Consider the following 27,126-nt stretch of genomic DNA (forward strand, 5'->3'; position numbering starts at 1 on the left):
AAGTCGAGAAAAACAAAACCAGCATCATAATTTCTAGCAGAGTTAGGCCATGGGTACTATGCTTCCTGTGATGACCACCCATTGAAAACTTTTGAAACCCCCAAACATCATGAAAAAGACTGGTTAGTGGGGAAGCTCATCTTTGGACAGCTGCCTGCTTGTGTTGTATTTTCTAATTGACTGCTCCACCTCTGCTTCATGGATGTTTTGGCAGTTATTAATGAGCTGTTGAACCATCACAAGCCAATATCCAGGCCTTTTTACCTTAACACTGCATTGAAAACTGTATTGCAGTTCACAGATAACAGCTCAGGTGTCTAGCTTGTCCCTAAGGCTAACCAGTGCCCTTAGCTTAGAGATTGAAATCCTGCTTTGAGGGGGCAGACCTCTCCTTTTCTTGGTCTAGGACTGTGTACTGATGTTCTCTGTAACTAGCATCAATTTCAACACTTGTCAAGAGAGATGAGTTGCGACTGGGAAGTTTTTCTGAGCCCTTTCTGGAGTTTCCTTATTCACTAACACTCTTCTGAAAAGGTAAGGCAGGGAATCGCATGATCTACTGTATGAGCAAATTACAGACTGTTTCTGCAGATTCTTAGAAAACTTGTAAATTCATGAAATTCAGGCAAAGGCCATTAGCATAGAAGCCAGTGATTTGGTCAGGCAGGGGTTCTATTTAAATGACTCTGCTGTCATCTTTGAGTCAGGCTTTCAGTGGTTGATAGTCATCCTCAAAAAGATTTCTTGTGGGATGTGAGGATTGAGTTAGCCAGAAAAACTTTCAGCAAAATCAGGGATGATCAGAGTGGATATTTATAGTTTCTAAGAGCAGAAAATTGCAATAAAAGGAAGAAAAAAGCACCAAAAGCCTGCCGACTTAAATCCAGAAAAAAATCCCTGGATGGCTCATGTCAATTGAGCTGGGTATATCCTAGTACTGGAAATAATAGGTAATATTTGCTAAAAGAGATTGCCTTAGGGTTTTGTGATTTCAATGGAGAAGTGTCCACCAAGTAGACTGATCCAGGAGATGGATGAAAATGAAGCTTATGATTTTTAAACAAACTGAATTCTTCTGTTTTGGAAAACTGTATTTGGCTAACACAGATTTGTTTTCCTGTAAATGCTGCAAATAGATATCTCCCACCCTTCACTCAAGCATCTCTTCCCCATCTGTCTTCCCCTTGGCCCCTATCTTCTGAGTATAGTAGTAGAAGTTAGGGGACTTCCAATCAGGACAGAGTAGCTGAGTTGTATGTATAAGTGCTCTTCCTAACTCTATTCTCATTCCTTCCTTAGCACTCGTGTTCTAGAGATGTGTCCCATGTCATTTGGGATGTACATGTGCCCTGGATCTTTTAATATTTACTCGGCAGCCAAGCTAGGCACTTCTAGGAAATTGCTGGGAAGGATCTGTCTTCCATCTGCAAAGCACATTCTTACCTTGTATCAGAGGGACTAGCGTCAGGGCTTTCAAATCAGGATGATTTGTGTCACCAAGAGGGACGCTTCCTCTTAAGCAGGTATCAGAGTCACTGTTGGCTGGGTAGCTCTGGAAAAGCTCATACATACTCTCTGGAAGCCAGTCAGAATGAGCTTTAGGATTTGGCCATTTGGGCTTTGCTGGCTGGTGTATTCCTTCCCACAGTCACCTCCCCAGACAGCCATTCTCCTCGAGCCACCGTGCAGGTGGCTTGGCTAACACCATAACACAGATTCCTCCATCTGTGTCCCCTGCCCAAAGCCTACCATTGCTGATGAAGACATGTCGGCTTGTTGAAGTGAATGGTGAGCTGCCTGGCTGGTGTCCGGGGCACGCACCCAGCTCTGCCCAGAGGCTTTCCCATCCAACTGGCTGCATCCATGCTGCGAGTGACTCCGGTACTGTTGTCCCTCCTCTGCCCATGGCCCAGCGCCATGCTGTAGGCTCCACTGCCAGCAGGTGACTGGTGGGGGCTTGGGGCCGTGCTGCTAGGGCTACCCTCAGCCTTGCCAGCTCTGGGCAGGCGAAAGGCAGCCTTCAGCAGGGCAGCCTGTTTCGACTGGTGCTGGCAGACTGTTGTGCTGAGCTCTGGGAGCACTGCAATGGGTTGGCTGTGTGTTGTGCCTCTGCCAGCCTGGATCATGCGTTCTGGGACAAAGGAGGCTGGAAAAGCTGAGTGTGAGACTCCAGTGAGCTCTCCTCAGGGAGGATGGTGGTGGAGGGGTGTATACGAATATTGTTGGTGCTTAGGCTTATCATATACATCTGACAACGCTATCATCTTTATGTTTTTTTTTAATGCATGTTGCTTTCTTGCAGCAATAAGGAAAGCCTTTCTGTATTTCATTTGCTTTGTGTAAGCAGCTATCCCCTTGGCCCTTACTAGTAATTAGCAGTATTTAGCATCCAAGTGGCTCATTTCATGTTTTTCCCTTGCTTTCTCTCATGGAAGTTTTGTATATCGCTTATCTGAAGTTGGTGGGGATGATGAGACTGGAAACTTGGTCCTTGATGCCTGCAGAGAAGCTTCTTTTGCTCCACTCTTGCCAAAGTGGATGGATGTAACTGAGTTTGTGGCTTCTGGGACACCTTGAGCAACTGTGTTATGATCAAGACTTTCTCTTGTTCCAACTCTTGGCAAAAGGGGGCTTGTGAGTGGGGGAAAGAAAGGTGCTCTGACAGCTCTGAAAGGCCAGCAGGGTCAGGGCAAAATCTTGTGTAAGGTTAATGATTGTAGTCTTGCCCCCCTGCACAGTTTCAGTGAAGCAAGAATCCAAAAAGGAACTGCTTTTTGCATAGCAAAGCATAATGGGGAAGCCCCAAATTCAGAGTGATTTTGTAGCTCTGAGTGGAATGGATGAAACTACTAGGTGGGGATTACTGAGGCTGTGAAACCCAAACTGAGTTTGCATATGACAAGCAGGTTACTCTGGTGTTTTACTCAGCATGTTAGGGGTTGTTTTTTCTTTGCAGCCCTTGTGCAAGGCTGGTTTCCAGCTCTGCAGAGTCAGGCATTCCCAGAATGACTCGCAGTGGTCACTGCTGTGCCAGATGCAGCCATGTGTCATAATGCATGTGAGCTGCGTGCCCTTGGGAGAGGGGTGGCTTTGGACGCACGTCTGGGGGATACAAGAGGGGGCTTTTTGCAGGTGGTGAAGTATTGTGCATACTTATCTGATTTTCAGTTCCACAGACTGCTGCAGCAAAGTGAGACATAGCAGATAAAAACAAATGAGCTGCCCCTAAATGATTGAGATTATTTTCTCCTTTTGGATGGGGACACCTTAGCAGCAAGTCAGGGTTGCACACATTGTTTGCCCTGTGCTTCTCCTGTGTTTTCACCCATCTTCTCACTTTTTCTTGCCCTCTCCCTCAAAAATAAGCCCCTAAACAACCAAGAAGAACCCCTACCACTAAGAACAACTCCCAGCCTGCAGCCCTCCTGACTGCGTGGGAAATGGTGATGGTTTAGCAATGGCAAGAAGCTTCTTCAAGTTCAGTCTGGCTTTTAGGTGGCCTCCTCGTGGCTTTGCTTAGCTTTTCTGTGCATATAGTGATCAGTAAAGTTGGAATCACTTCAGTTTTTTCTTCTCCTGTCTCTCAGCTGTTAATCCTTTCTAATTTTACTATCTCCATAATTTGATTAAATTTCAATTCGCTCAGTGTGTAACGATGTGGGTCAGATTCCATGTTTCTTGCACACACACATCTGACATAGCTGAGAACTAAAAATTGTGGTTAACCTGGTGCCTGAAAAAAATCATGTAGCTGTCCCTTTGCACATGATAATACTACTTGTGATTGCAGTTGTCCCTGTGGTGTCCTTGTTCTTTCTAGGCTCTTGGGATGCTCTTTTGGCACAAGCACAACATTGAGAAATCTTTGGCGGATCTGCCAAACTTCACTCCATTCCCAGATGAGTGGACAGTGGAAGACAAGGTCTTGTTTGAACAGGCTTTCAGTTTCCATGGGAAAACCTTTCACAGGATCCAGCAGATGGTAAGTAGTGTCAGAGGGCTGAAAAAGCAGAACAGACAATTGGACAATCTTCAGTGCCGAGCTGCTGCGTAACGCTTCTGAGAGAGAGCAGGAGATTGGAGGAAAAGTAATACTGTGACTAGATTAAAAAATAAAAAAACAGCGCTGCTTCTGGAGTCCATACAGAAGTGTTTTCCTGAAGTGCTTTGCCAGCTCAGTATAAATTCTGACTGTGCAATTTTTATTGGTTGGAAATTATGGTTTTCAGTCCCCTGTGTGCTGCAGTAGTGTTTGTCTCAGCTGGAGTTCAAGCATGGTCTGTACACACATGCCCACCCACACATGGAGTAAAGATTATCTCTGTGCAAAGTTGACTCCTTTCTTGCAGCCTGCTTTTTAGGAATTCATTTTGAGCGTGAAGTCTGTGCTTAATGTGATTTGGGACTGTCAGTGGATGTGTGGTGAAGGTTTGTATATCATTTCAGTCCTTTGCTTTCAATTTCTAACAATATTTTAAAAACTGTTATTGAAAGCTTCAAGGGTAGGCTTTTGCCTGAAAGGGAACAGCTGGGGTGTGCATGGGTAAAGGGGACAGGGTGTCAAAAACCCAACTTCAAGCAAAAGGTGATGAGGCTGCCTTTGGAAATACAGAGATGATGGAATGTAGATTTTTATTTTTTGAGTCTGTCTTTGACTAGTTTGCCACCAGAGTGGGAACCAAACTCTTCTCCGTGCTCCTTCAACCATGGTTGTGACCTATGTGGTTGCAGTTTGTTCATCTTTAAGGTGCGGGTGAAGGCCTGCATTGCGGGTCCTATTGAAGGTTAACCTACCTCCCAAGCATGAAGGAAAGGTCACTGAAGTGTCAGGTCCCTTTTTTACAGAAGATGACAGAACAAGAGGCATGTTCTCCCCGTGTCCTCCTTGAATGTCCCCTCACTGTTCATTTGTTCTCACAGTCCTGTAGCACCCAGCTGCATTGGTTCGAGGCTTGTGCATGCTCTGGGCAGCTGATGCAGGCAGTCAGGAGAGTTCAGGAGTTGTGGACTCCTGAAGGTTGAAGCAATTTTCTTCTGTGTTCCTCTGTTTTTGATTTACTGCTCAGGGGGAAAAAAGGAGGGGGGATGTCCTGTGGGGGAGGAAGGAATATGACCTGTTGCTTAGTTTAACGCCAGAGCAAAAAAATTACAACTCAGATTTTGTGCAGAAACATGACGCTGTCCCTGGGTGAAGTGCATCCAGTACAGGGATGCCAAGCTCGTACACTGTTCCCTAGGTATATTTTTCTTTTACTGTTGCTCCCAGAAAAACCGTCCTGCATAAAAGGAATTAAATGGCACAAAGCTTTGTGTTTAGCAGGGGACAGGAATCAATGGCTCTGGAGCACGTTAGTTGTGAGTTTATATCTGTTGGCCCATTAGCACCGGTGCGGCTTGGAACCGACGAGTGAGTCGCTGAAGCCAGAGAATGGAAGATGAGTTACGTTATTTACCGGAGCTGATTCTGATGTCTTGGCACTCTTAGCGTGTGCTTATAGCCAAGCTGATGTTTGTGACAAACAGCCTTGTCCCTGAGTTTGTTCTGTGGAACTCTAATTCCAACGTAGCAGCCTGCTGCACGGCTATTGGCAGCCCGACATCCAAATAGCTGTGCAGGCACAGTGTGTATTTTGGCCTGAGCAGATGGATTTATGCCTGCGTGTAATTGTGGGCCAGGGTGGTAGTTTGGTGTGATCCATTAGGACTTAAAGTCAATATGCAGTCTGAGAACCAGCTTATCTCCAGTGAAGATTTAAGCTCTAGTATCTCAGTAATTTGGCTGTTGCTCAGTTTTGTTTTCTTCCCACTCATCTGGCCCTCTGAGCTGAATCACAAGTTCACCTAAAACATGTTTTATTCAGCAAAAGGCTGAACTTTTACCTTGTAGAAATCCTGCGTAAGAATATGCATGCTGAATACCTCCCAAGCAGAGTTAATGCAGCTTTAGTCTATTCTGAGGCAGACTTCTTATTCATAACCACAGGGTAATGACATTACAGTAAGAGGACAAAAAAAATATCTGACTTGTGGTTTTCCTATATCCTCAATTAACCATACAGTAATGTTTCACCTTTTGAAAACATCTTTTGCTGAGACCTTTGAATATGCTTCATCACACGAGTGATGTGAGTGATGCTTTTTAACCCAATAACAAAGATTTGTTTGGGATATAGCCTGCAATTCAACAATTCCTACATTTGCTTCCACATGCCCGTGTTAGCTTTTAAAACTGTTTGCTCACTCTCAAGGTCCTTTTTGGATTTGCTTTTGCTATGTTCCCTTGATGTGAAGAGAAACAGCTACCTGGCCTGGTTGGTTGAATGCTTGATGAGATGTTCTTTAGAGATTTTAATGTTACAAGTAGTAGGCTTTAGCCTGAAACAGTGTTTTGTTTTTTGCAAGGCTCCAGAACTGTCTGTCTTGACATTCTGAGAGAATTCAAAGTAGAGAGATCAGATGTACCTTGACAAAAACAGACCAATTGTATGTGAACTCCTGGGGATACTTTACATATAAGTGTATAAAAGGATACATGTTTAATTTACAGCTTCCTGACAAATCAATAGCCAGCCTGGTGAAATTTTACTACTCCTGGAAGAAGACAAGGACTAAAACTAGCGTGATGGACCGTCATGCTCGTAAACAAAAAAGGGAACGTGAGGAAAGGTAGGTTTGCAAGCAGAAATCAGTGTATCAATGCAGAGCCTTTCTTTAGGCTATTTCAGACGTTACTGTTAGCTTGTAAGGGGAAAATCCTACAGCTAGTTTCTTATGTTTTCTGGTACCATGCCTTTTTCCCCCACCCCTCTCCCTGCTATGCCTGTTTTGCTTTGCTTAAAGGCAAAAAGAATGTGTCAGCAATTAGATGTGCTCCCTTCACCAATGCTGTGCGATTCCTGGTTGCTCTCTAGGTGCAATGGTCGCCATCCCAGCGTGCTAGGTTTTTTTTTTTTCTTGATACTGCTTGGGGGTGGAGAAAATGAAATTAAAATTGATGTTTACAAGCTGCTTGGCACTGGTGTCAGCAGGGCCAGAAAACAAGTAGCACGATATAAGTAATAAAAACTAGAAACGTGCCTTTATTTCCTCTGTAATACTCAGTAGAATGAGAACATGCACTCACTGGGGCATAGCTTGCAGTGCAGCACTTTTGAGCCCATGCATGTGCACCTGCACCCCCTTTCCTCCGCCTTTCACATGGAAACCTGTGTGTGAGGTTTTCAGGCCAAGCTGTATTCCCTGAGATAAATGAAGTCAGGCCATTTTCATTTGAGCAACTGAGAAGAGGTCACAGGAAAGCTTAGGGTAAGCCCTCTGGCAGGGGTGCCCCAAGGAGTGCTGGTTGTATTGAGATCTGAGGGTGATGGTAGTCGGAAGCTTACTAGCTAGTGAGCTTTTAACTCCTGCGCGTACAGCTTTCTCTGCAAGTTCACTCTCCTGGGTACCCCTGTGTGCCACTTACAGAGGTGGCTCAGCCAGAGGTCTCGTGTATTGCTGGAGGTAACTGCAAAGTTACTGCCACTTGGTGATTTTGCCTCATTCTGGAGCTCCAAGGCCTGAGAAACATGGTGGTCTGAGATGTTTGGAGGGAAAAACCATCCCTTTGAACAGCAACAGGTCTGTCTGCTTAATATAGGTGCCTGTGCTAAAATGCTGCTCATGTCTTTGCAAACAAACTTGCCCAATCTTGAAGCATGTCTGGCTTTGGAAAACTCCTAAGTTGGGCAAAGTTCTGTAAAAGCTTTTCCCTCCAAGGAGTTGCTGCTCCAGCTGTGTGCTGGCTCCAGGGCTGGATGACGGAGCCCTGTTTGGGAGGGGGGAAGAAAGACATTTCCAGGGTTGAGACGTACTATACTGAGTCACTCAACCTCTCCCATCTTTCCACTAGATCAACAGTGTTTGTTTAACAGGCAAGACTGGGGAGAAAACTACCAGGCAGCTCATTTGATATTTGGCCTGGCTTTCTCTTCCTCACTGTGTTCTTCAATGCAAAGGCTGTCTTGATTTTCTTCTTCCCATCCTGCTTATTTCCTACTAATTTGTAAGGAGGAAAAATGTCAGTTATAAGAAATGTGTGTTTGTCTAGTACTGTGTAGTTTAAGATTTTTTCTTTCTGTACTGCCTCTCTAATTATGTTCTGTGCTCATAAATGGAATCACTGCCATTTGGAAAGACAACTCTCTGGTCCATATCTTCTGGCCACAAGGAAGCTGGGGAAGAACTGTCTGGGCAGCCTTGTGCTGTAATGTTGGAGCCTTTGAGGAAGGCAGCTAGGTTGGAAATGCATAAATTTGCATTACATCTGCAGCTTGATGTTAGGCTTCCCTTCTTCCCCTCCATTGTGTCAAATAGTCAAGCCCCTACAAATCCAAGCGTTTGTCAGCATACCCACGTGGAGTGTGGGAGCAAAGCTGGGTGAGTTCACGATACCCAAGTTTTGATGTAATACTGAGCCACTGTGTGTTGGCAAAGTCTCAGGAATGTCCTTCAGTTAATAATGATCATTGTCTAAAACTGCAGAAATGAGTGAGTGGGTTTTGATGTAGCTCATGTCTGGAGAACTCGTTGGAATTTGAGAGCAAACTGCCAGCACAGTGAAGCCTGTGGGGTTTGGTTTCTGCAGAAAGGTTGACAGCTGGGCCCAAGTGAGAACACAAGGCAGCTCTGCTGGGGACGAGGCTAAGGGAAGAGGCAGCCTGAGGTGTCTTGCTCAGGTGCTGTGCTTTCTCTTCTGTGGCTAGGCAGGGAAATTCACCTATTCTTTAGGTTGTCATGAAAACAGCTCCCGGTGCATTTGGAACCAGGTTTTCAGGAGTTCTTGCTGCTTGTGTGCAAGGGATCTTGTACATGCAAATCTCAGAGAGGCCCTTGAGAGTTTTGTTCCTTGGAATCGTGACTGTACAAATGAAATAGCCTGTGGGTCAGCAGGGGTTTGCAAGAGTGGCTTGTAAAGTGGCTGTCCTCATAGTGATGGACGTCAAGTCATGCAGCAGCAAATTCCTTGAGTGACATCTGCACAGCTGCAAGGAGGCAGCCATGATCCACTGTTGTGAATACTCTTTAGCACCTGCCTTACCTGTGGCAGCCGCCAGCCTGCTGTTCCCTGTTCCTCCAGAAACACCCGCACTGAGCACAACTCCCCTTGGGTTCTCCTGCCCAGCTTGGTGCTGATATTACATACCTCTTCCAGCTGAAGTTCCTCCTCCAGGCTGTGAAGTTTGACATGACAAAATAAACCTTTTTTTTTTTATATATAGTAATTTAAAAAAATGCTTTGATTAGATCAGCTTATTTCTTCAGTTTCTGGGCATCATCCCAAATGGTGCAATTAACTTTAGTTGTGTACAGTACAAAAACTCTAAATGGTGAAAATACATTCGATTTAATGTCTGATTAAAATTCCAATGAAGCCAAACTGTCCAGGTGTGCCAAGGTCACTTTCAATATGGCCCCAATTTCATGCATTTTATTATTCTGTAACTGATACCTCATTTTCTTTTCCAAAGGAGAATGAAATTGGAGATTGTGACTTAAAAAGAACTCAACATTTTCATGCTTGTTCTTGAGGGAGTTCATCTTGTGCGTATCTTTCTGGCTAAACGTTTGAGTTGTATGAAATCTGTGTTAGAACTACTTGCTGGTATTTTAAATCTTTGTTTCTGTCTGGGTTTGCCTGAAGTTAGAATTCTCAATGTCTGATGTTCTTTTAAAGAAAACTTGTTAGCTATTTAATGTGTCCAATCTCCACCCAAGCAGACTTATTTTGCGTAAGTAGACCACTCAAGTCTTTCTCTAAAATAAATGGCTCTATTATCTTTACAACTAAGAATTTTTTCACTTAAGAAACAAATAAATGGGGGGCAACGGGGGTAGGGAATCAACAAACCAAAATTGCAGAGCCCACCCTGGTGAAAAAATATAAGGAAAGCTGCTGAATTTGCTGTTGCATCCATCCATTTTTTGGTATGTTATTTATGGAGAAGCAGAGCCTCAGAAAGTAATACAGTACTATTTACTTTTGTCTTTCAGTGAGGATGAAATGGAGGAAACAAATGGAAATAACCCTATTGATATTGAAGTTGAACAAAACAAGGAGAGCAAAAAGGAGGTATAACTCTTTTCTTACTACTGTACAAATGAAAGTGTTTACTTACTAAATGCTTGATGCAGAAGCTGACAGTATCTAATTTTCTTTATTTGTGCTTTGTATGTTTGTCATACAAGAAAAGAATTGTCTTCAGAATTGTTCTTAGATCAAGACAAGTATAAATAAATGAGAACGAAAATGGAAAATCTGAAAACTTTACCAGCACATGCTAGTGTACTACACGGATGTTTGGAGTCTGTTCAGAGTTGACTGTGTTAGCTTGAAGCACTCTCAGTGGTGGTTGAAGGCAACCTAACTGTTTGCTGAGATGTAGTAGGAGCACTTCTGTCCCTCCGTGGATGGCTTGGTGGAAGGGATATAAATAATTTAAACTGTTCTAGATAGATAAATACACTCCTGTTAGTCTACGATATAGACTGTAACGCAAATTCCTGATCTACTGAAATCTTTGGGAACAGTCCTGAGGGTTTCAGTGATGCCAGGATTGCAGGTACAGTTGTGAATGATAAAGGAAAGAGTTTTTGTATGGACAGTTTTTGTCTGGCAGAGAGGCCTTGTCATTACGTGCAGAATACTATACTTAAAACATACTACTTGAACCTCACTTGAGATGCTTTAATTATAAGTTGGTGTACAGTTCTGGATGAAGCCATGCCGATAGACATACACTTCTGAAAACTTAACTCCGTGATGCTCATCTGGAAAGCACATACTTTATTTTCAGGCATGTGACTTGTGGGTTATTTGGCACCGAACAAAATAAACTTGCAATTCAGCAGCAGTATGGTTGTATGTATGTATGAGTGAGTGCTACAGGAAGGCGTTTACCCTAAGGCCTTCTCCTTGAAGTAACTCCATCTGCTGGCTTCTTGTAGCCTGTTTTCTCTCAGTAATGACATCTGATTTATTTTTTTAATAATCTTTAAAAGAGGCTATTTATAGGAAAAGAGCACTAAAATTATTTAAAACTGTGACTGCACAACAGGCAAGAGCAAGGACCTAGAGCAGTGCTTTTTGTCAGTCACTATCAGTGAGATTAATTGTTCTAACAAATTATTCTGAAGGGAAGCAACTGAAAAAATCATAGCATTCTGTGGTCTGTTCTCTACCCACGTGGAGTGCTCCACGGACTGCCCAGAAACAGCTTTCCACCATCATGTCTCTGATTTCCTAGGAGCAGGGTTAATGTGAAGATTCTCATTCATTCTTACAAGAAGCTGAATTGTTGAAAGCCTTGACAATACTCAAACTTGAAAGATCCTTCCCTGGCTAAGTATCAGTGGCATACTGTGGCTGTCCAGAACGTCTTGTGAATAATTAATAATATCATCTCATTCCCATTTTTTTAAATAAAAACATTTCTAGTTAATATTTCACACTTTACGTTTTCTGAAAGACTGCATCTGTTACAGACCTTTCAATGCCTTTTATTACTGCTTCCTTCTCTATATGCTGGCTTGCTGTGAATTTGCTGCAGAAGGGGGGGGGGAACAGTAGTTCTTTGCCAGCTTTGCTGCTTCTGCTTTAAGGCCAAAGCAGAGCAGATGGCAAATAACTACCATCAAGACATTTGCAGAAAGTCTTGTATGGGAGTTGAATGCCCCCCTTTGGTACTGCCCCAGGCCACAATGACTCTAACCCAATTCAGAGGTCAGTTGAACTCAGCAACTGTGTGCAGTCACGCTGGCTGCAAGGGCAGGCAGCCTTCTGAGGGCTCTTCTGGACAGTGACTGGTTGTACTGCTGGCCGGAACAAAGCCGACAACCAGTTTTGACTGATTGGAGTTAATTCAATTTTGCAGTACTTCAGCCTGGGGCTGATTTAAAACGCCTTGAGAGAGCAGGTATCTGGGAAGAGGGGCTGTTCCCGGTAGTTGCATTTAGTGACTTGGTCAGCCACGCACCAGCAGCCCCAGACTGTTACCGTAAAGAACCTCCCTGTCCCAGCCCCATGGAGACAGTTTTTCAGCTTTTAAGATGTGTCACTTGCTGTATGAGCTGTCAAGAAATACTGGGACTTCTCAGAGTATCTGAAATCTCTCATCTGTGTTTCCTCTTTTGGGGATCATTGGAGGGGGAATCTTCCCTTTTCTTAGTACTTTCAGTATTACTGCAGCTGCTCAGGTTCCCTCAGATGGTGACTCCATAATACAGTTGTCAGGGTTGCTTTCTTAACATCTCTTCCTGAAGCAGTTGCTCCTAGAAAGGCCTCCCATTTCATCCCACGCGTTTACATGGATTGAGCTTGGTCTTTCCTTTTTAAGCCATCAAATCTGAGGAAGCCTTCTTTGTATTAAAGGGGTTTGTATGGAGTGTTTTAGGTACCAGCGGCAATTTCTGAATAGAGGAGTACTGCTAAATTCTGCATTTTTATTGTTTTTCATGAGTTGATTGTGGCTAGGAAAGCAAGAGTTTCCAAGATAAGGTGGTAGACTTTCAAATTTTCAAAGCCATTGCAGTATCACTGGAGCTTAGAGGCATTTGGAGCTGTCAAGAACCATTCTGTGATGGATCTGGAGCACAGATCTTATGAGGAGTTGCTGAGGGAATTGGGATTGTGTAGCCTGGAGAGGAGGGGCTCAGGGAAGACCTTATTGCCCTCTACAACTGCCTGAAAGGAGATTGTGGTGAGATGGGGGCCAGTCTCTTCTCCTGTGTTACTGGTGATAGGAGTACAGGCAATGGCCTCAAGTTGCACCAGGGGAGTTTCAGGTTGGATGTTAGAAGAATTTCTTCTGTAAAAGAGCTGTCAGGTGCTGGAACAGGCTGCCCAGGGAGGTGGTGGAGTCACCATCCCTGGAGGTGTTCAAGAATGTTTAGATGTTGTACTAAGGGACGTGGTTTAGTGGGGAAATGTTAGTGGTAAGGGAATAGTTGAACTGCTTGATCTTGGAAGTCTTTTCCAACTCTGGTGATTCTATGATTCTGCTAGAGCTCTGGCTTTTTGTCCACAACATGGATGAGCTTCACTTTTTTTTTTTTTTTTGCACAGTGTAAAACAATCATCTGAAACTTACTTTCATTTTTACATAAAGTTGAAGGTTCTGAGATGCTTGCAGTGCCAGCATTGCCTGTTGGTCACCTTATGGCTTGAACTTGATGGAGACATTACTGCACGATCCTGTGAAATTCCGTATGCAGATGAAATATGAATAAACCTGAAACATCTAACCACGTTGAATAATTTACCTGGCTCAGTTATCAAAGTGCTCACTTCTGAAGCAGAGTGCAGAGCTTACCTCATTTGTTTGTAGCTAAGCCAGCCTGGTTTCTCCTGCTTCCTACTCTCCGCTGCAGAAAAGAAATCTGGTCTATCTCCCACAACAATAGTAGTTATTTCTTGCTCCTGGGCTTGCCGTAGGCATCATCTCTCACGAATTTCTTCATGCTAGAAGAGGCATGAAAAAAGTTGAGAACAGACAATTGTCCACATTACTGCTCCAATATGTCTCCTGAGCCTGTGCAGAGTGTGCAGGATATTGTTTGCTGCAGCTGCTCTGGGCTTCTCCAGGCTCTGGGAGGCAGAGCCAAGTGCTTACAGGGGGCTTTGTGCAACCTTGTGTGAGTTTTAGTGCTTGCTAATGAGCAAATGCCACAGATTGGGTAGAAACTGCATGTAGCTGCAAATTAGGAGGGGAACAATAGCGTTAACTGAGGCCAATGTTTTAAAACTGGCAGTGATTGAGTGGAGGATTTCAGATGTGTGGCCTCTCCTCCCTGCTTTCTCTTCTCCTGCCTGTCTTCTTCTGTTCTGTGTTCTGGGCAATATTCCAGCCACTGGATAATATATCTTGGGTGTGTGTTGCTTATTGAGAGTAACTTCTGGAAGAGATGTTTGGTATTAGGGAATCAAGCGTGCTCTTTTAAGGATCTTTAGTATTGCATCTTACCTAGCATACCTGTTAGCAGTGTGTGGCCAGTGCTTTGCTTTAGCCAAAATGCATACAAATTAGTGGTGAAGTATTCCCTTTTCCAAAAGAGATTCAAATTTTGTTTGTGGGCAAACGGCATTACTTTAATTGAATATTATATATCAGTGCTAGGCAGGAAAACTTAGCTTCCAAGAAGCTGCTTAATGATCTAAGAACTGCTTTGTAGTCACCTCACTCCTTCATCCTTAGCTTTTAAATTAGTTTGCTATATCCTTTTCCTGTCTGACATACAGAAAAGATAAATCTTTATAAACTTTGCTAGCTGTGTTCTTCTCCTGTCTCCAGGTTCCACTTTGCTTTCTTCTGCTGTTCAGTTGAAGTAATGTGTTGAGACCTGATGTCAAAAGCAGGAAGAGAGGTTTTGGAGTCTTTGCAAGTATCCAGAATATTTAAATGACAGAAAATTCCCAAAATGGGAATGTGCTGAGAAAGCAACCAGCTTCTGCTGTTAATGTTGAAAGCTGGCTAGAAGAAAGATTTGTATAAGACAGAGTATGTATGACGTGCTACTTATAGCAAAACAAAATCTTCCCAATTTCAAGCTACTTCTTTCATTCTGCAAACTGAGGATGACTGCAAATGAGCACCTGAAGCATCTTGCTAATCTGAGAGCATAAATCCTCATTTAAAAAATGACTGGTATCTAGAATTGTGTTTTTTGTGATCACTCTAGAATTCTTGTAAAGAGCATCCACAGCCTGCATGAGTATTTCTTTGGTCACTTAAAACATTGCATGTGTTTTGTAAAATCTTTCCTAGGTGCCTCCCGCTGAAACCGTTCCTCAGGTGAAGAAGGAGAAGCACAGTACACAGGCCAAGAACAGAGCGAAGAGGAAACCTCCCAAAGGAATGTTCCTTTCTCAAGAGGATGTGGAGGCCGTTTCTGCCAATGCCACAGCTGCTACCACTGTACTCAGACAACTGGACATGGAATTAGTCTCAATCAAGCGACAGGTATGGATGATGTAGTTAAAGAATAACTGCTAGTTTTGTTGGTACTGCCTGTCACATCTGCACAATTCCCAGGAATGTGTAGCTAGATGATGACTGTGCACATCGTTATGTGGCTTAATTGACAAGCTGCTGGCCTTATGCTGTGAATTAACACAGCCATGTGCTTTCTTCTCTTACGCTTTTGTTCTATGAGATGCCTACTTTCTATCAAAAGTGAAGCAAAGGAAAATCCATAGCACTGACCTGAAGGAACTTCTTTTGGCTCTTGGTGTTTCTTACAGTTCAAAGTTCCTTCCTTTTAACTATGAATTTCCTTCAGATATCATTGATTTCACGAATTTGATTTCAATCTGCAGCAGTCAATTTTCTTTATCTTTTCCTATGGCGCTTTTGGAAAGACCAAAGTGTTTTTTTTCTTCTTCTTTCCTAGACAGGCATCATACATACTCTCCTACATACCTTTTGTTAATCTGACGGATCTGTCTTTTAAATGGTTATGGACAAATGTTACGAACAAATGTTTTTTGAAATATCTATTAGTATAGACAGGTTTACTACATGAGTCTGTTTCCTGGATGAGAACATTTTCAGTGTTTTTAAAGTACAGATCTGGCTCAAGCTCTTTATTAAACTTAATAGAATTGGTATTTTGGCCTGAAGCCTTCTTGGCGCTCTGGGAGAAGCAGAGCGCTCTAGCAGTTTTTGATTCATTACTTGCTGTGAACAGGGCTTTCATCTTATACTGGGCTCTATACAGACCTGGAAGTTGGAGCAGTTATTGCTCCAAATGAGTTGCAGGTAGGATAGAATAAAATAAACAGGGTCTTCTAATACTGTAATTGCACCTACATTCCGTTATTCCAAATAATTTTTTTTATCAGAAAAGGTAGGTGATGAGAAGCAGGATGCTAAGGTGGTGTGTTTCCCCCTGGGGCTGCTGGAAGCTGACCTGCCAAAGGTCTTCATCCTTATTAAAGGGATGAAATTTTCTTTACAGATTCAAAATATCAAACAGACAAACAGCGCTCTCAAAGAAAAGCTTGAAGGTGGGATAGAACAGTACAGACTTCCGGAGGTAGGATCATTTTCTGACCCTTGTTTCTTGTGGAGATAAAAGCTAATCTGTATCACCATATCAGTGCTGTTCATCTGGTCAGTAAGCTAGGACCAGTACCTTGTTATCAGAGTGAATCAAGACCTACAGTGTTCATTGTTGTCGTGTAATGAAAGTGGGAATGAGAGGGAAGAAAGAGCAACTCTTTACATGTGCAAACAGTTTCTAGCAGAAGTACTAGTATCCCAGATTTTTTTTTTCAGTGTTGTCTCCCCATGCACCTGTGAGATGTGATTGCTTTGCTCTACGTGCTGAGAAACGAGGAGGTACATTAACGGCCTGTCCTTTCTCTTGGCACTCAGTGCTTTTGCTGTTTTTCTTCCAACTCTGGCACCTCATGATGGAAATAATTTGACCAAGATTACAGAGGGTGCCTGTGATAAAGACAAGTAGGTGCTTCTGAAGAGTTTGTGGCTCTTGGTTATCTGCTGAGACTGTTCCCTATCTTTTTATATCATCCGGTGACTTACAGGTGCCGTGTGTGTCACAGTTAACTGAATAGATGCCACACGCAGTTCTTTGAAAACAACGCTGCCACTAAAATGAATGATAGTTTGACTAACAGTGAATTAATTGCTATGTTTTTATGAGGCTTTTATGAGCTCAGTTACAAGTGGAAGTTGCTGGTTATGTTAATGTAAGCTTTCTGAATTTTTTATGCCATCTAGGTTGTTCAGAAATTTAATGCACGTTGGACCACAGATGAGCAGCTTCTTGCTGTGCAAGGTATGGCACTACAAGTGTATTTGTACTTCAGGAGGTTATAATGAAATCTCTTGCATTTCATAGCTGTTTCAGTGCAGCAGCTAATGAAGGATTTTGATGTTGTTGTTTATTAATACATAAAAAACAGAACTGAACAAGGAAACTATTGTCAGCCTCTCCCCCAGCAATACGCATTTTACCAAATGAGCACATGCATATAATCTCTGCTTGTCCCAGCTTTCTGAAAGGAAAACCCTGCTGGGGTCACTGCTTTGGTCTCTGTGCGACTTCTCAAGCAATACAGGCAGATTTACACAGGACTTCTGGATTTTGTTCTGCCTGTCTGCTACAGCTCCTTTTCCTTCTGCGGGGCTAGTCTTAATTGTGCCTCATGCACAACTGGGGCTGTTTTATGCTGGTTTAATCAAGAAGGGCTTGGAAACTTGGCAGAAGTTCAGCTTTGGATCCTTTTGCTGTGACTCGAGCCTGATTTGTGGTCTTTGTGGAAATAACACTTTTTGTTTTTCTTGTTGCTTTTAGCAATCAGGAAATACGGACGAGACTTTCAGGCAATCTCTGATGTGATCGGTAACAAATCTGTGGTGCAAGTGAAAAACTTTTTTGTAAATTACCGACGTCGTTTCAACATAGACGAAGTTCTACAGGAATGGGAGGCAGAACACGGCAAAGAGGAGACAAATGGAACCAATAGCCAGAAGCCTGTAAAATCCCCCGACAATTCCACTAAAATGTCTGAAGAGGAAGATGAGGTAAATTCCATTTAAAAGTGACAAAGTTTCCAATCTGAGCTCAATTCATATACATATAGAGGGGTGTGTGTGTATCTTCAGTGAGTCAGTTTTTATTTCTAAAATAAATAAAGTGCAGCTGAGATTATTTTGCTTTGGATCTACAGATCCCAACATTGATTTTTGGGAGTGCTAGATGTATATGAAATTGGAAAGAGAGCACTTAGTCTGCAGCCCTCTGATGGTATCGCATCGGTACACAGATGTTTTAATGATTCTTGCTGCTGAAACCTGATAGGTATTTATATGACTTGGATGTTTTCCCTGCACACAGTTCTCCAAGCAGTTGTTCTAGGTTTGGCTTTGTGAGACCTCACAGACTTCTGAGGCAAAGCTGTCTTTCATTTTGATCATGGAGTGGGTTTCACTTGAGGGAAGGGAAGAAGTCTATAAACAATGAAATGTATGATACTGTTTGTTCTGGAATTACCTAGCAGCAAGATTTCCTTGAATTTACAGCAGTTTCTGTGAAGGCATTCTAGAAACAGCCTTTTTGTTCTCCTTGATGGAGGCTCACTGAGGTACTATTTTTCAAAAGACAGCGCGTGTTTAAAGTAGACTAAGAGATTGATTTAAATACCAAAGTTGGCTATAAAAATGTAATATTGACACATTATTGCAAAAGAAAACTGCACTTACAGGTTTGTATGTTTAAAAAAAAAAAAAAAGCTGATCAAGGGCTCCTTTGGGATAGTTTTACAAGACAGCTTGGCGTGAAAGCTGCATCTTCTCAAATGTGGTCAACAGTAAAAGGCAAATTTTGGTCTGGCATGGGCTGAATAAAAATAATTGTAAGATTTCTCCATCTACTGGATATTTTTTCATAACTTGCCTTGATTGTGGTTGGTTCACTTGTAGATTGCTTGTTGTTCAGATGCTCAGAGAGCAGAACTTCATTGCTCCACAAATCCTAGTAGTATGCTCTCCTATGATGCTTATGTGTAGGGGCTGGGTCCAAAGGTAAGAACAGAACCAAGCTCAGAAATACTTGCATTCTTAGAAGGAGGTGAATGAAATTGTCTCGTTTCTCCAGAATTGGAGGAGGAGCGAAGAGGCAAGTGTACTAGTCCATAGCCATCTTTGAAGTGGCCAATGTCATTGCCTTTTCCTGTGACCTGTAGAGCTGTATCACCTTGTCAGTGCTGAACTTCTGAGCCATCGGATTTTCTGTCTTCAAATGCGCTCTTGCTTCTCAAAGATAAGATCCAAAAAGTGTCTCATTTGTGGTAGAAAGCAAACGTCTGTTAATGGCAGGAACTGATGTTTGTTGCTGCAGCCAGTGTTTGGATCCTGGAATGAGGTGAATTCCAAACAAGTTGGCTTAGGAGGAGGAAGGAGACTGGAGGCATGACAGTATCTGGTGATACGGCTATGGGACAGGAGTTACAGTGCTCACACTAACGGAAAGCACCCAGGCTGGAGTCGAGCACGTGCTGAGTGGTAGAAAGCGGAGCAAAACAACAGGCTGGTGGGAATAGTTGCAAAGCCCAGATAAAAGGAAGATACTGTAAGAGTAAAACAGTATACCTTGCCTGCAGTACTGGAAGAGATAGGGACAGCTTGTCTGCACCAGGCTGACGCAGGGTGGCAGGAGCTGCCAGCCGTGACATACTGCATGTGCTATAAACTAGCACCATGTGATGTGGCTTCTGGTTCTCAATGAATCCTCTTCTGGATGGTAGGAACTGTTGTGCTTTTGCTGGGAGGAGGGAAGTGCTGGCAGTGTGGAGAGGATTTTAATTACCAAGCCCTCAGCTTTTTGTAGCAGTGCCAGAATAAGGGGCACAAGGGTGTCCCATGGTGGAGTTCTAATGCCCACTGAGCATATCAGACCTAAATTTTGCTGCTCAGTGTAGAGCTTCTGCCTTCAGAGGTAACTTAAGCACAGTGCTGCAAGGAGCTGGCTCACTGGTGCCTGCCAGAGTGATTCTGGGCATGAGGAGTGTGACTTGGATTATCACGTAAGCGATCTCTTTGGGCTAGGAGGGGCATTCCTGGCCTGCACTCAAGAGCGCTTCTTTCACAAGCTGCTTGGGTGGGCAGGAGATGATGTTGCTGGCCTAATGCTGCAGTGCCTCAGGTACTGTCTCCTCTGGCATGTGTTGTCTGCCTGGCCCCAGCTTAACAAAAGCTTCGTCAGCCCTCTGACTTTTCTGGGCTTTCCCCTTCGGTCTGTTTTCATAGCAAGTTCCTCTTTTTTTTTTTTTTTCCTCCCCCCCTTTGAAGTGGGAAGGTGAGACACTCTTGGGTCTGGTCTTAATCCTGGTGCGGTACAGAACAGGGGAAGCTGCTGTGATTTTCCCCATGTGCCAGGTTTGGCTGTCTTGTTGCTTTCAGTACTTGGGGTGAAGTTTGAAGATAAAAGAAAAAGCCTGTGTGTATTCATTTGTGAACTAAACGTCTTTTTTCTTTTTTTCCCCCTTCCTCCTTCCTTCCAGGCTACTTCTGTTCTTGATGTCAGATATGCATCTGCTTCATGAGAAGGTGCTGTAGCCTAGAACAATTTGTGTTGACTACTGTGTTATCCAGGATATCAGGTATTAGCAAACCTCAGACAGCCATCTGCATCATATCTGTGGACAAGCAGCTATTACCAAAAAAAGGCAAACGCTTCCAGTCCTGTGCTACATCTGCCTTAATCTCCCCTCATTCCTTCATACTGCCTCCACTTTCTTTCAAATGCACCCAGATAGCTCAGCTCTCCATCGCATCAACGTCCTGCTTGAGCATGGGGATTTCTAGAACCAGTAACACCTGTCTGTAATTTCGACCAACCTGCAAAACAAAAGGAGCTCCTTAGCAGCCCCACAGTAACTCTACATGTTAGGAGTTCTTATAATATTTGGTCTGTAGGGTATAAGTACGTATTGCTGCATGGCCTTGTGGTCTCTGCTTCCTGTGTATTCTTACGATGACACTATTATTAGTGAGCTTTCTATAAAGGAGAGGCCTGTGCACATGCCAGTGGTGTCATGTTTGTTCTGAAATGACGGGGCATGTTAACAAGCAATCTTGAATAATGCAAAGTGATAGGAAATGTTATCTAGAAGGTTTGGTCATTCCAAGGTTGTAAAAGTAATTCATTACACTGCTGGTGTGTGCAATTCTTTCCATTGTATTTGTGTATTCTTGCTTCATAGAAAGCTCCCTAAATGAGCATTTTATTCCTGTATATTTTAATGGCTTTTATTTAGTGCAAAAGGGAATACGTAACCTGAAACTATTTGATATGCTTTTTAACCCCTGGCATTCAGCATTTGCATTGTAACTTGTTAAATGAGTGCTACACAACTTTCTTTTTCCTGATCCTCTGTGGGATTAAGTCAAAACAACTTTCTCTGGTGCCTCTCCTTTTTGGAATATGTGCCTTTTTTACATTTGGCTATCATAGGTCACTTCCAGTCCCAGTGTCTCATCCCTCTTCAGGGCGCTGTTTGCCAAAGACATCAAACTACTTCTCCCACTGGAAGTCTGGGCAAGGGTTGGAGAACAAAATTCAACCTTCAAGTAGTTTTTGGTCTCTTGGAAGTTTATTGGAGAAGAGTCGGGTTAATTTCATTGGCCATTTTAACCCCTCTGAAGCACACGTCGCTTTCATGTTCTGAACCAAAATATGCAATTTAAAATCTAAGAGGTGCTTTTCCAAATACTTGGTGCACGCAGCTTTCAGACCCCCAGCCCTCTGTGCTGTGATCTGTCTAGCTGGCTTGAGCTGGAGCTGTTCTTGGAAGGTCCTGTGTTAGGACTTTGCACCTTGAGCGAGGCAGTTGTTGGCTGCTGAGCAGACAGTATTTAGAGGAGCTAGAAGCAGTATTACTTCTTGCCTGGTGGAAAGCTGCAAAATAACACTAGTCACAAAGCATTTAAAAAATGGTTAATGATGTTGGAAGAAACCAACAGGTGTCTTCACAGGTACAGAAATGGACCTTTGCCTCTCTTCCTCTACAGAGGATTAGGGTCAGGACAGTGAACAGCAGTGTGTGGCACCAGCTTCCTGGAGTGAGCTATTCTTGTCCTGCCCTACAGCTGAGGTGCGGTGCTCGGGATCTAGCCCCAGCTTGCTGATGGTTGAGTCGCTGGGCTGTGCTGTGGTGGCTCAGATCTCTGTATGTGAAGCAGCCAGGTCAATGCCAGCTGGCTGCCAGAGAGCTGCAGTGACATCTCTCAGTGGTCACAGCCCAAGGAAAGGCAGGGAGATGGCCTCAGTTACGTCTGAGGTTGTCTCTTCTTTTTGTGGGGAAAGTGATTCATCATCAGATATTGAGTGGTGAATGCAGGTGAAGGAGCAGGTGGGTGTTTCTTAGGATGTGCTGCAGTGTTTAGCCCCAAAGGGGTCTGTTTTTGTGACTTCTGCAGCTGTTTCTGAGCGTATTCATTCTGGTAGCTCCAGAGAGATCCTTAAAGTTGATGAGGGGCTGGAAGGAAGCCACTCCCTGTCGTCTCTGTTGGAAACTTATAGTCTCTTACATGACCCAAGTCTGTGGCAGCATCCCTGCAGCTGTCTCTGTGAAGTAGCAGCGCTGAAGGTGGACCTGTGTGCATCCTTTTGGTCCCACTGCTGCTGGGACCAGTTGCCAGTTGCTAGCCAGCGAGAGGTAGGACTAAAGGTGGGCAAACAGCACTGTGAATTGAGCTGACAGTTGTGGTGCAAAGCAGTGCTGCTCTTAGAAGCACCCTAGTGCTAAACTTCCTGCTGGTATCAGTGTGCAGAGACAGATCTGTGCCAGTATGAGGGGACTGTGCAATCCCACATCCCAGCTGGTGGAACTCATCAGTCTGGGCTCCTGCTGGCCACTGAGCTACCTATGAGGACTTCTCCGCAGTTTTTGCCCTCAAATCTGTCCATCTTATGATCAGAAAAGTTGTGTTTTGGCTTCATCCCCAAGGGGTAGGGGGAAACGTGTATAATTTGTGATATTAGGAAGAAAAAAGTTGTTCAATTACTTTTCAGTTGACGGCTATCTTATTGTAGTTGAGACGTACAATATAATAGCACTGTGTTTTAAAGGCTTAGTTTTTTTACATTCTCTTTATGTTTTTAAATGCGATAAAATCATTTTAGCTTTTGAAAGTTCAAATGGTTTGGTCTTGTTTAGGTGAAGACCCTCTTCCTTTTTTAAAATGGATCAAGCATTAGCTACATCAACTGGTTGCATTCTGATTAGAAGGGTCCACAAAGATAACTACGTAAGATAGAATATTCACTTAAATTTTGTTTCTTAAACTATCAATGTGAATGTCATAATTATATATATTTTGTGGAAAATGGGAAATAATTTCTCCTAAGTATAAGTTATTGTGCAAAATATGGTATCGTTAAAGAAAATGATAGTTTAAGTTTTAGTTTTAGAAATCTTAAAGATATAAAAGTGTATTGCATATGCATAAACAAATTTCATTTGTTCTATTTAATTTCTACGTAGTCGTGTAAAGTGCTAGGTAACTTCTTTTTTCCACTTATCCATTAAACAACCTTGTTACTTGAATATGCGTGTCGAACTGGTTTGAAACGGTGATCAATTTTTGTAATATAATCTTACAACCAAGGGAAAAAAAAAACACACGCCTCAGTTGTGCTTAACAGTATAGCAACAATGTACAATCAGACGCGTAAGACTATAGCAGCCATAACTGGTAGTGCAACCACAGTGGTTGTCGTGATATACTTAATACCAATGGGGATAATGGAATCCTAATATATTTTTATGAATTTGCAACCAGGATGTCCCCATAAGTATTCACTAGAACACTTTTTTAATAGATGCTCTAAGAGTGAAACTCTTATTCTCTCGAAGAAATGTCCTGACAAACGTTTTTCTTTCCTGTACAAAGACATCTGAAACGTTATGTAATAAAATATGCTCATTGTCACTTTAAATTTCAGTTTTTATTCTCTAAATTGCTGAAATGCTGTCGGTATTCTTGCACACCAAATAAGAGCCAAGCAGTGCATTACACTAACTCGAACACTGGGTTTGTGAACATCCATCCCCAAGTCAGTGAAGCGCAAAAACAGTCCTAAGAAATTTCTCTGATAATTGCGTTCTTTTTCTCCAATCTGTACAAAATTGTGCATACCCCATTCGATGACAAATGGCCTGATACTTACTCTTAAAAAAAAAAAAAAAGAAAAAAAAAGAAAAGACAAAAAGGAAAAAAAAAAAAGTTCTTAGCTCCAGCTTGTCTTCAGCAAGTCAAAATCTAGCGATCTTGTGCAATGCCCCTAAAGCAAATACTTTCTGCCACTCCCTGGATTAATGCAGCTTTTCCTGTTGATAGTAAAGCACAATTGCAGTGAAAGTTACAGTTCAGAAGATGGAAGGTCAGTATAGTCTATGCATGTTGTATAATAATGAGTGTTTACATTCATATTCTCCTAAAATAAAATTTATACTGGAGTGTATAGTATTCCATTATGTAGATTTTATCAATTTTGTTAACTGCTTATAGATTGCTTAAAAGAAGTTTTTTCAAGATTTTAAAAGATGTATAAGGTTAAGTTTGCAAATATAATGGAAATGCTGTATAGCTTTTGAAGTGATAAAATACTCGTCGGGATTTTAAAGAAAGTATGTTGTAATAATGCTGTTGTAAGTAATATTTTAAATGTCTTTTTTGCCTGTTTTCTATTATTCAGCACACTTACTGTGATGAATGTTCATAGCATTATCAAATTGCTTAGCCACTGAAAAGTAACATTTGGTTTTGAATTATTTTACTGTACGAGGAATTATAGTGGGGTAAATTCCTTTGTGAAATTCTACATAATTCATTTTTCTATGATTTCCAATGTTTGCTGACATCAAATAAAAATTTTTTCAAGCCATTGATGTAATAAAACATGTAGTAAAAATGTGATTGATGTAAAACGCCGTTCTGAAACTCATCACCTACCTCTCATGTTTGGCCATGGGGACCACCCGGGGGGTTGCCCCATCCTTAGCTGTGGGTTTCCAATGCCAGTAATGTATGGGGTCAGCCATTAGTCACGTCTTCATGTACGAAAAAGCAAAGAGGGTGGGGATGGAGACTGGCCTGGTGTTGTGGAAGCACAGGCACATTTGAGAGTTGAGGGTGTTCTACTGAAAAGCATCTCTGTAAGTCTCCTGGTGGTGGAGAGTGCTGTCCCAGCCCTATAAAGAGGTAACTGCTTCTTCAGTGGGGTTTCTTTGACATGGATCCTTCAGCCCCTAACCTTCAAAACAAACTGCCTCCTCCTGCCCACACGCTTTCCCCAACCCCAAGCAAAACCAAGAGGAGCAGTCGGTATGCAGAGGTGAGAAACCTGGAGCTTACTGTGCCCAGACACTTACTTGGGGAATTGCCTGAAGCAAAGGTAAAGTAAACTTGTGTTCCCTGAGAATGTGTTTCCAAACAACCATGGTTTTTGTTCCATAAAGAGTCTGTAAAATAGTGTCCTCTTGGAGAGAAAACTGGGTGTCAAATCTATTGTCTTGGTCCCTTCTAGACCGTGGTCTGGCTTGGCTGCTGCATCATCTGTGAACCAGTAAGAAATGTCATCTCTGATGTTGCTTTTAGTAAACAGTAAACAAGGTCTGTGTTCTTAAAAACCAAACAAAAAAGCTGCTGACATTTGTAGGAGAATTGTTTGCTTTTGTTGGAGGACCGAGAAGGGAATTACTACAAAAATAGGAAGGGAACTTGTTGCTGAAGTCATCAAGAAGGGAAAATCTTGAGGGCACTGACATGCAGAATGTCAGAACTTTACCAAAAATGGAGAAATCACCTGGAAGTTTCCCTTACTGAAACGGGGAAAGTTTGCATGGAGGTTTGCACACCCAGCCTAGGAAATAGCAGCAAAGAGCAGTGACTTACAAAATTGCTCAGCACTGGGGAGATCAGAAAAAGGGAGTGAGAAAAAGCTGACAAATGTCATCTGGCTTATGCTAGTGTTCAACCAGAGATGACTTAAGGGAGAGGTGAAGACCTGTTCTCATTTTGGATGGATGTTTTGCTGCAGTTTTCTCTGAGGTAGTTTGGAAGACAGCGTGTAGATAATGGAAGTAAAATAAACTTGTAAGAAATGGGAGAAACTTCTGTCCATCTGCATGCTTTGGGAGAGCAGATATGTACCTTGCCAGACCTAGCGTGTGGAGCTGTATGGCTTAGCAGGACCTGAATACGCTTTTACAGTGGAAGATGATTTGGTGTGTCTGATAAAAGTGAGCTGATATCCAAAAGGAAAAGATGAATAGGAGATCCAGGCAGCTGCAGTCTTCTTTATTACCTTGCGCATGCAAGATTTAGAATTCTCCTGATTGAAAGGAGGCTGAGGTGGTGGTTCTGTTTAATAAAATAGAAGAGTGGGCACACTGGGTTTGGCAGAGAAAGGCTTGACAGACTAGTCAATCTCTCATCAGCAGGCATGGTTATTGCTGCCGAGCTAGTTGTCCATAATCCCTAAGTTTTTCTAGGGTGTAATTAATTTAGTCCTAAATTATATGTTGAAAACTGATCTAATGCATTACATCCTGAAAGTGCTCATTTCCCACCCAGGGCTCTGCCTTAGCTGTGGGTGATGGACACGGCCGTGCTCCCAGGAGGGGATGGAGATGTGATGGACCTGTGCATGGCAATGCTTCGTGTTGTGTCTCCAGCTGGAGGGTTTTTTGTTTGTCTTCGCATACGATGAAATAATTCATTTGAGGAAGGGTTGGTTTGGGAGAATCTGTTTATTTTGTTTTCAATACTTACTAAGAGTTGAGTTTCCCCAAACTGCGGCCTGGCACATCCCATAAGCTTGTCTGTCTCCAGCACTGACAACTGAATTTCTTGTCCTGCTTTCCTGTAGTGAGGGTCCATCCTTGATCCTGAATGGTGAAGCATTGGCACAGGCTGCCCAGAGAGGTGGGAGAGTCCATATCCCACAATCAAGAACTGGGGAGATGTGGCACTGAGGGGCATGGTTAGCGGGCAGTATTGGTGGTGGGAGGATGTGTTGGAGTAGGTGATCATAGGGGTATTTCCAACCTTAGTGACTCTATGATTGTCCTCCTGCCCTATGCTACTCCTTGTGAAGAAGGATTAAATCTGCTTCCTGCCACGAGGCAGAGTGGGAAGTGTGGGCCAGCACTGTGAACTCGTACAGTTTCTAGACAAGGATGTCCTTGGGAGGGTCCCAAATTTTAACAGAGCTGGCACTTCTGTGACTTGGTACGGTACTCTGGAAATATACTTGTACTGAGGGTGAAAAGCCTCACTGAACCCAATTTCTTTCTATTCTCTTGGGCCATGTGTCCCACTTCTCTTGAAGAAACACCTCCAATCAGGACTGCCCAAATTGACTAGCGATAAAAGTGTTATTTGTATGAATTTTCCATTATCTTTGGCCTTTCCAATACAACTTTAGGGACAGCTTTGCTGATGCCTAAGTGACTTTGTGATCAGTATATTGTGCTGTGAAATTTGTTTGGATTTCAGAATGTTCTTTTATCTCTCTGTTATTAATGTAGCTGAGAAAGCAGTTAATTGGATATTCTCCTTC

The 27,126-nt window shown here is 42.8% G+C and overlaps 1 protein-coding gene across 1 annotated transcript in view; it reads left to right on the forward strand.

Moving 5' to 3' along the window:
* RCOR1 (REST corepressor 1) overlaps positions 1-24,971 on the forward strand; it is an 82,989-nt gene extending 58,018 nt beyond the window's left edge. The window contains exons 6-13 of the mRNA XM_031592965.2: positions 3,821-3,982; positions 6,548-6,666; positions 10,030-10,108; positions 14,799-14,993; positions 15,991-16,068; positions 16,776-16,833; positions 17,353-17,582; positions 20,060-24,971. Coding sequence (XP_031448825.2) covers positions 3,821-3,982; positions 6,548-6,666; positions 10,030-10,108; positions 14,799-14,993; positions 15,991-16,068; positions 16,776-16,833; positions 17,353-17,582; positions 20,060-20,101 — 963 coding nt within the window. The 3' untranslated portion in view covers positions 20,102-24,971. The remainder of the gene's footprint in view (positions 1-3,820; positions 3,983-6,547; positions 6,667-10,029; positions 10,109-14,798; positions 14,994-15,990; positions 16,069-16,775; positions 16,834-17,352; positions 17,583-20,059) is intronic.
* The last annotated feature ends 2,155 nt before the right edge of the window (positions 24,972-27,126 follow it).

This window comes from Phasianus colchicus, chromosome 5 (genome assembly GCF_987193195.1).
Source record: "Phasianus colchicus chromosome 5, bPhaCol1.hap1.1, whole genome shotgun sequence".
NCBI lineage: Eukaryota > Metazoa > Chordata > Aves > Galliformes > Phasianidae > Phasianus > Phasianus colchicus.